At 50.9% G+C, this 9403-nt stretch overlaps 1 protein-coding gene across 1 annotated transcript; it reads left to right on the forward strand.

Moving 5' to 3' along the window:
* Nucleotides 1-334: 334 nt before the first annotated feature.
* On the forward strand, nt 335-6568 carry Trem2 (triggering receptor expressed on myeloid cells 2). Its single transcript, XM_055615037.1, has 5 exons — nt 335-504; nt 2689-3039; nt 5066-5156; nt 5739-5929; nt 6017-6568. The coding sequence occupies exons 1-5, from the start codon at nt 465-467 to the stop codon at nt 6031-6033; spliced, it is 690 nt and encodes a 229-aa protein (XP_055471012.1). The 5' UTR covers nt 335-464; the 3' UTR covers nt 6034-6568.
* The last annotated feature ends 2835 nt before the right edge of the window (nt 6569-9403 follow it).

Consider the following 9403-nt stretch of genomic DNA (forward strand, 5'->3'; position numbering starts at 1 on the left):
AGTCTAGTTTACACAATAGGACTGTGAGCTGGTGGCATGCTGACCTCCTAAGAAGCAGCCGTCCTCCATCCTGGGAGAGGCTGGGATCAGTGGAGATGGCAGACACCTTGGCTACAGTGTGAGGACAGTAAACACCAAAGAGGCTCTGGGAGGAAACGGAGCAACCTAAAAGCCTGTCTGGTGCCAGCTATGCAGGGCCACCCTGGCCAGCATGGCAGGAGAGCAGCTGACCTTCACTGCAGAAGCGTCCTTTCCTTCCTCCCTCATGCCCTCTCCCTCCTTGAATCATAGCAGCCACCCTAGTCCTGACTGTTGCTCAATCCAGGAGCACGGTTCCTGTGGGCTGAGCCTGACCTGCTTGGTCATCTCTTTTCTGCGCTTCAAGGGAAAGGCGAGATCGTGCACAAGGGACACCCCGGACCCCACCGGCGTCTGTCCCCTCCGGCTGGCTGAGGAAGGGTGCCATGGAACCTCTCCACCTGTTTCTCCTGCTGCTGGTCACAGGTGGGACCCTCTCTCTGCAATGCTTTCTTTTCTTCATCTTTCTTGAGCAGGTGTCTGGGCGCGGTGCAGATGGCGTGGAGGGGAGCTGTGAAGGAGGCTGAAGTCCTGGCGTGCTCAGGTGTCCTGCTTGGCTTTGCTTTCCTCCCCACTGGCCCATGTTCTTCACACCACCCTCCGCAGGATTAACCCCCCAAGTGTAGGAAGGTTTAAAAGGCTGCTGGACTTGGTCATTGAAGGAGCTGTGAGGGTGGCACTAGCTGCGAGGTAGGGGTCCTGTGGAAGCACTGCTAAGAGCCCTTAAACACTAAAGAAGCCCTTAAGCATAAGTGGAGAGGCAGAATGGGAGAGAAGGAAGAAAAGAGGATTTGGGCTGGAATTTGCATCCTCCTGGAGCCCCACCTATATTCAACCTCGGCACTAGGGGGAAGGTAAGGATGCTGAAGGCTCTATCACTGTACCCTCACTTGTGGTGGACCGCCTCCTCCACTGTGGTCTGGCTGCCTTCTGTTCCTGAATAGTAATGGGCAAACCCAGGTAAGAGAAGAGGCTGCCCTCTGTTTTGCCCCCACAGCATCTCAGCTGGAAGTGGAAGGAGAGGTAGGACGCCTTAACCTGCCTCCAGGCAGAGGGATGGAGGGGCTGATGTGTGGAAAGAACACACTTGGGGTCTTTAGCTCCTAGAGGCAAGCCACCAGCTCCCTGATCCCACTTTTCATGTTCCCATCTCAGTAACGGCTGAAGGCAGGCTGCAAGAGGCAGAAAGTTTGGGTGAGCCCTTGTGCCCCTGCCCTGGCTACATCATGGTGGGTGCTTCAATGCCCTCTCCTCTACCCCATGAGGGTGCCCAAAATAGCAGTCTCATGTCTCCCCCCAAAATAGCTCTGAGACAAGTCCTTCCTAAAAGAGGAAGAGAGCCGAAGAAATAGGGAAGCTGGGAGTTAAAAGTTAGGAAGGGAGAGCCATCCAGTGTGGCTGACTGAAGAGTAGGCAGCGAGGCAGGGGCAGGAAGGGGGCCATCCCGACTCTCAAGGAACCAGCCTGAGCTCCGAGAACCCCAATAACCTTGCTCTCCTGAGATGAAGAAAGGAAAATAGACATCTTGGTTCCACATGACAGGAGGGAAGATATTTAAACTAGAGCCCAGAGGGATTTCAAGAACAAGATATGGCTTACTCAGTACGGTGCTTGCCTTGGAAGCATGAGGACCTATGTTTGGGCCCACAAAACTCGTGAGAAAAGCCAGGTACAGTGGCATGTGCCTGTCACCCAAGAATGGAGAAGAGACAGAGAGATCCCTAGAAGCTCACAGGGTTGGCTTGTCTATGTCATGAATTTCTGCCCTGTATTAGTCATTGTTTTGTTGCTGTGACAAAACATCCCACAAAAGGAACTCAGCAAAGGGTCCATTTTGTCTTGTAGTGTCAGAGGACACAATCCATCCTGGAGGGAAGATGTGGTGGCAGAAGGCAACTGTTACATTTAATGCTTAGTCAGGAAGCTGAGAGACGAACCTCGTTCTCTTTGAGTTGTAGCTGGGGACTTCGGCCCATGGCATGTTGCTGTTCATTTTCAGGGTGGGTCTTCATATACCAATTAACTGAATCCAGATACTCTCTCACTGATATTCCCACTGGCTCACCTGATCTAGAAAATCCCTCACAGGTGAGCTCAGGAGCTTGGCCCCCAGATGATTCTAGAGCCTGTCAAGTTGACAATCAACATTAACGATCTTGCACGCTGGTGAGCTACCCCGTTTCAAACAAAGGGCTTGAAGGAGCCCGAGGACCAAGCTTATCCCGAAGACCAGGTGTACACTGTGCTCCTTGCATCCCGGGAGCCGATTTCAAAGGTTTCCTGGAAGCACAGTAAGAAAATCAGATTCCTGGTTCCCAGATGGCTGGGCAGTAGTGGCACTCACCTTTAATCTCAGCACTTGAAGCAGAGGCAGAGGGATGCCTCTGAGTTCCAGGGCATGCCTGATCTACAGAGCAAGTTTCCGGACAGCCAGAGCTACATAGAAAAACCTTGTCTTTGGGTAGAGGGAGGCCTAGTTCCCAGATGTGCCACCTTCCCCCTAAGCTCTTTAGGGGCGGCTCCTCATCTGTTTGGTTTGCTGCTTCTGGTAGATGCTCAGTGGATCTTTGGCAGGCTCACAAAAGTGACAAATGGCTGTTTCCCCTGCAGAGTTGTCCCAAGCCCTCAACACCACGGTGCTGCAGGCTGTGGCCGGCCAGTCCCTACGCGTGTCATGTACTTATGACACCTTTAAGCACTGGGGGCGACGTAAGGCCTGGTGTCGCCAGCTGCATGAGGAGGGCCCGTGCCAGCGCGTGGTGAGCACACACAGTGTGTGGGTGCTGGCCTTCCTGAGGGTACGGAACGGGAGCACGGTTATCACAGATGACACCCTTGCTGGGACCCTCACCATCACTCTGCGGAACCTCCAAGCCAGTGACACGGGGCTCTACCAGTGCCAGAGCCTCCGAGGCGGAGAGGCTGATGTCCTCCGGAAGGTCCTGGTGGAGGTGCTGGCAGGTGAGCACAGTGGCTGGGTGAACCTTCGGCTCGTCCTTGGGTTAGGTCTCATTGTTGTGTGACCTTTCCTGAGAGAAATAAGCAAATGTCTGCGCCGGATTAGCCACCACTGATAGATCTAAGAAATTATTCCATCCAGGGCTAGCTTAGTGAACTAGTGAGTTTACTGGGGATACTTGTGGGACTGTGGGCGAGGCAACTCTAAAGCAGATGCATCACCAAAACATCCTTCCCAGAGTGGATGAGTCATAAAAGAACAGCAACTCTGGGGCTCCCACATCCCTGGTGCTCCCCTCATCCCTGGTGCTCCCCTCATCCCTGGTGCAACCCACATCCTTGGTGCTCCCCTCATCCTTGTTGCTCCCCTCATCCCTGGTGCAACCCACATCCCTGGTGCTCCCCACATCTCTGGAGCTCCCTGAACAACTTGTAGGCCCCAGTTAGAGCCTCCTCTCCCCAGCAACTGTAATGGCTTATATAACCTTGTGGTGTGTATATAAATCTTGTAAGTTTCATGAGGTTCCTGAGCCTTATGTTTTGTTTGTTTGTTTGTCTCTTATGTCCTGAGTTATATGGCCCTCTCTCCTTCCTCCATGAGCATATGTTTCAGTCCAGAGGAAACAGGCTTTACAACACTCAAGTTCAAGCATATATGTGCAAGGCTATCTTTTTGCCCTTAGGAAACTGGATTTCATGGATAGCTGCTTAGAATACTCACTGGACAAAGCCGCTAAAATCCAGAATGCATTCTTCATGCCAGGCTATGCTCCCCAGGACAGAGCTGTGGTCACCTGAAGAAAGGGCATCTTTCTTTAAGTTTATATCAAGACATTTAGTTAGTCCCAGCCTTTTTTTTTGAAGCAGTTAATTCAGTCGGCAATCCATTAGCATGACCACTGTGTGTGGCTCTTAAAGAGAGCAGATCAGCTCATCCACTCACTCAATAAGACAGTTCGGTGCAGAAAAACACCTCTTGTTGTGCTGGCCTCCATTTCGTCATCTTTCCAAAAAGATCATGCCTTTGCCTAACATACACAGAAAAACCTACACACCCCAGAAAAACAGGTTTGAAGAGAAATAATGTTATCTGTTTGCTGCTCTGAACTGAGTTGGGTCCCTGTCCTCTTAAAAGGGGGTCCAGCCTTCTGCCTAACCTCTGTAGGCAGAGGCCTACAGGAGAGCTGCTGCCAGGATCTGGGTCCCTGCCCGCACTGTGGCCTCTGTGGTGGAACTGGTCTAGCCTCAGTATTCATCTGAGGTGAAGAGACTCAATAGCTCTTCAATAATCCACACGTCCACCACTCTCCTGCAGAGGGGTTCAAGAGACATGAGCTTCCTCTCAGGGTCTAGTAGAGTAGCAATGACCCAGCCCTGTACCCCAGAGTTTGCATAACATTTTCATATGGTTTGGTGAGAGGTGGGAGAGGTAGAGTTTTGGTGTGTTTTGAGACGAGCTAACCCAGAACTATCTACCCTCTTGTCTCGGTACCTTAGCACTGGGGTCATAAGCTGTGTCACCATGCCTGGCTTGCAGAAGATTTTCAGGCCAATATTCACTCATAAGCCTGGGTGACAGGATGACAGTTGCTGGCCCTTGGCTCCGGTGGGGTACTTAGTACTCAGCTGAGGTTGAGTACTTAGTGGCCACCTTGCCACTAAGGAGGTGCTCCCCGTAGGCCCTTTTATTTATGAGATAGGGTTTTATGTGGCCCAAGCTGTCCTCAAATTCACTCTCTAGAAGAGGGTGATCTTGACCTTCTGATCCTCCTGCCTTTTCCCAGTGCTGGGTTCCCAGTGCTTATGTTGTGCTGGGGCTCAAACCTAGGGGTTTGTGCATACTATGCAAGCACTCTATCAACTGAGCCATATGCCCAGCCCCCCAATGCCCCCTCTTTACAGGCTAGAGAACTGGCTCAAAGCCAACGACAAGATTTGCACAGGCCCGGCTTCACCCCCACATTCAGGGATCCCCTGGCAGTGGCCTAAATGAATAGAGGGATGTGACCTCCTGGCTTGTCTCTCACAGACCCTTTAGATGACCAAGATGCTGGAGATCTCTGGGTCCCTGAGGAAGCGGGGAGTTTTGAGGGGGTCCAAGTGGAACACAGTACTTCCAGGTACAGTAGTGGTCTCTCCTCAGACTCCTGGCCATGACTGCGGATGGAGGTCCCAGGGCAAACAGACCAGACAAAGAGGGCCCAGATACTGTCTTGTCTGAGTACCCTTTCCACTCGCTACCATATTGATGTTTTGGGGCTAGAAATTAAGAAATTGGAGTCCTTTGTAACAGTTCACAGAAGTGCCACTCCAAGATTCTAAAAGGGCAGCCCCCGCAATTCAGCAATAAGTCTGAATATTTTTGCTTAAAACTGGGGGCGCTGGGTCCCTGCTTTTTTGGGGGGGGATCCGGAATCTATTCTGGATGGTCTGTTCCTATTTACTAATGTAGAAATGTGCTGTGCAACCCCTGAGCACGTGTGAGGTGTGTGTCTGTTCCCCACATTCTGTCCTACAAGGAACAGCTCAGCAGAGAAATGGACTGTGTTTTGCGCATAAAGTACATCCTAAAACTGACTGCTGGTCCCCCTGAGCCCCATGAAGTTCCTTCCCAGGCCCTAGGAATTCCCAGCTTCCCTCTATTCCTTTTCCACGGATCCTGTAGATCACCTCTGGCCTACCATCTTCTTCCTCTTTCCAAGGAGCCAGTCAGGAGAGATCTCCTTCCCACCTACTTCCCTTCTTCTCCTCCTGGCTTGTATCCTCTTCAGCAAGCTTCTTACAGCCAGCATTCTCTGGGCTGTGGCCAGGAGAAGACAGAAGTTGCAGACACCTGTGGCCAGTGAGCTGGACTGTGGCCATGCTGCTGGGCACCAGCTTCAGATCTTGACTGGTGAGTGGGGCAAGCCGGAGAGGGGAAGGAGGCATGTTAAGCACCAACAGGGAAGGGATGGGAGGGACTGAACCATATATGTTGCAGGACCGAGAGCTACGTGAGAGAGCTCCAAGTGGGAGGAGAAGCCCAGCTGAAGTCCACCCGGGAGCCATCCCAGCTTTCACACTCTCCCCTCCTTCTCACCAAGACTTCTGTTTCTGCTACTTTTGCTTCAGAGGCCAACTCTGCCTAAAGCCCACATTTCCTGGAAGCAGGAATACTGGTGTGTACATATGTGTTGAGTAGGGACGAGAGCTAGGTGGTCACTATCTAGCTCCAGATGGCCAACTTCTGCACTTTGAACATTAAACACTCTCACATACCCATTTTTTTCTAGATGGTTCTGTGCCTCATAAAGCATAGTCTCAGTGATGGGACTAATGGTTTTATGCATGCTAGGCATGAGCTTACCACTGAGATAATTCTAGAAGCCCCTGCCTAGGGAATGGTGTTGCCCACAGTGGGCTGGGTCTTCCCACATCAATCAGCTTGTAATCTAGACAACCCCCTTAGACATGCCCGCAGGCCAACTTCATCTAGACAACCCCTCTTTGAGACTTTGGTGATTCTGGATTGTGCAAGATGACAATTAAAACTAACCACTACAAGTCCCATGTCTTCCATCTCATAGGCTCCAATCAGGTCAATGTTTTCATCCTTGATTCCCTTCTCTAAATTTGATCATCAAGTCCTTTTGTGGGAAAGCTGGTCATCTCGTATTCCTCATCTTATTTTTTTTACTAGCTACCCTTGGGCGACAGTCACTCCCTTCCCAGCCCCAGACTTCTGCCACTCAGGGCCATCCAACCACTGAGTCATCATCCTTTCACCTCCCACAGCTGGGCTTTCATCTGCTACTTCCCCTCTGGAAAAACAACAAAGATCGAATCCCAGTATCTAAGCTGCAAACAGTTTACATCCCTAGATGTACTGAGAGGACATGGAGGCTCAGAGAAGGAGAGGGGCTTATTATTCACTGTCTCTACGAGAGCCTGGAAATCCAAGTTCCCCCTCAAATTCATGGCACCCCTTTCGCTAGCTCCATCCTGCTAGTGTAGTTGTGAAAAAGTGCATTTCACCAGGTTGTTTTGAACGTGGTCTGAGCCTGAGCTACAGCACAGACTCTGCCCTTGGAGCTCTTGTTCTCTAGGGAGAGCAGCTGGTGGGATGGCAATAAACACAACAAAGGGAGTTATGTCCAAAGGCAAAAGAGTGTCGAGGAAGATGTAATAATGAAGCCGAGATGGAAAGTGCCATTTTGAGTAGGGCGGTCAAAGGTGACACCTGAAAGAGATAAGGAAATACATGAGGGCACTATGAGCAGGAAGTTGAGAGCAAAGGGGGCTGTGAGGACCTTGTCAGCCTAACAGTTTCATTCCTGTTGTTGAGATGAAACACGTTGGGTAAAAGCAACATAGGAAGAAAGAGGCTTGTGTAGCCTCAAGTAAACCCATCGATTTGGGGAAGTTGAGGCAAACTCAAACAAAGTTACATCATATCTTCCATTGAAAGTGGAGAGAGGCAAATGCATTCATTCTGCCTGCTTTCTTGTGCCCACACTCAGCTAGCTTTCTTCCCTTGTTCAGTTGGGAAACGGTGCTGTCCGAATTCAGGCTGAGTCTTCTCACTTCTGCTAACGGTCAAGACAATGCCCCCAGACATGCGCACAGGCCAACTTCCTCTAGACAATCCCTCTTTGGGACTCCTTTCCCAGATGATTCTAGGTGGTGTCAAGTCGACTGTTAACACAAAACACACACCTAACACCCTGGGCAAGAGTAAGGGAGCCTGGGGCAGAAAGTCCCTGATGGACCAGAATGAGGAGGGATCAAGCTAGCTTAATGGAGACTCAAGCTTCCTATTAGGCCCCAGATGTAGGCATCCACGAATCCCTGTGGCCACGGTGACATGTGCACGCTTTACCATCTAACATGAGCTTGGAATTATGGGAAACAACCCTCACGGTACGCATGCTCCAGCCTCTCTTCCACATGACCCTTCCTGCGTTCCAACCCTGCCTTGTCCACTCCCACTTGGGCTACTCCGCTAACCCTGGCCTGGAGCTCTGGGTCAGCCTGCTTTTCGGGTCTCTTTGATTGCCTCATTATGTCCCGAGGCACTTGCCTCAGCCCCACAGATCCAGACCACAGTCCAGACAAGCCCTTTCAGCGGCCTGCACCCTGAGCACTGGGCTGGGAAGTGGGCCTGAAAGGCTCCCTGAGAGATGTGGGGGCATGGTGGCCACTCTTCTCTTGGAGCTTGCTCTTCACTCTACCTGCTCTATCATGTCCAAAATGCGCATCCGGGTTAGAGTGACCATTGGGATGCCCTGAGCTAAGGCTCACCATGGACTGAAAGGTGGATAGATTTATGGGCTGCAGTCTCATCTCTGCCTCTTGACAACTTGTAGGAAGCGGTTGTGTGGTTGCAAAAATAGAACAGGCAAGCAAGCAATTGGTTAGTCAACCAACACTCTCCTTGTCAATTTCACTGGGCTTTAAAATTGTTCTGAGGGGTCTGGAGAGATGGTGTCTTACTGTTGCTCTATTGCTGTGAAGAGATACCATGAGTAAGGTAACTTATAGAAGGAAGCATCTAATTGGGGCTTACTACAGGTTCAGAGGGTCAGTCCATGATCACCTTGGGGAAGCCCGATGCTGGAGCATGGTGGGAGCAGTAGCTGAGAACTTAACATCTGATTCACAAGCAAGTGGCAGAGAGATAGAGAGAGAGAGAGAGAGAGAGAGAGAGAGAGAGCAAGTCTTGGCCTGGCATGGACTTTTGAAACCTCAGAGTCCACTCCCCGTGGCACACATTCTCCAACAAGGCCACAGCTCCCTATCCCCCTGTGACTGAGAATGGCCTACACAGGCTCTTATATCTGAATGCTTAGTCCTCAGGGAGTGAACTGTTTGGGAAGGGTTAGAAGGTGTGGCCTCTAGGTGTGTTACTGAGGGTGGGCTTTGAGTTTTCAAAGGCCCACACCAGACCCAGTCTCTCCCTCTCCCTCTCCCTTTTCCTCCCCCCCCACCTTCCCCAGCCTGCTGCCTGCTGATCAGGATGTAAAGCTCTCAGCTACTGCTCCAGTGCTCTGCCTATCTGTTTCCTGCCATGATGATCATGGACTAACCCTCTGAACTGTAGGCAACCTCCCCCAAAGTAAATGCTTCCTTTTATTACAATTGTCTTGGTTGTGATATCTCTTCATAGCAAAAGAACAGTAACTACGGCAACTTCCTTAGCAGTCCACCATCTGGAAAGAAACATTCAAATATATGAACCTGTGGAGGTCATTCTCATCCAAACCACCGCAGAAGGCTCAGCAGTTAAAAGCACTGGGTGTTCTTATAGAGGACCCGAGTTTAGGACTCAGTATCCAAATTAGGCTGTTTGACTGCCTGCAACTCTAACTCCAGGGGATCTGACCTCCTC

This window comes from Psammomys obesus, unplaced genomic scaffold (assembly GCF_907164565.1).
Source record: "Psammomys obesus unplaced genomic scaffold, mPsaObe1.curated_primary_1811, whole genome shotgun sequence".
NCBI classification, from domain to species: Eukaryota; Metazoa; Chordata; class Mammalia; order Rodentia; family Muridae; genus Psammomys; species Psammomys obesus.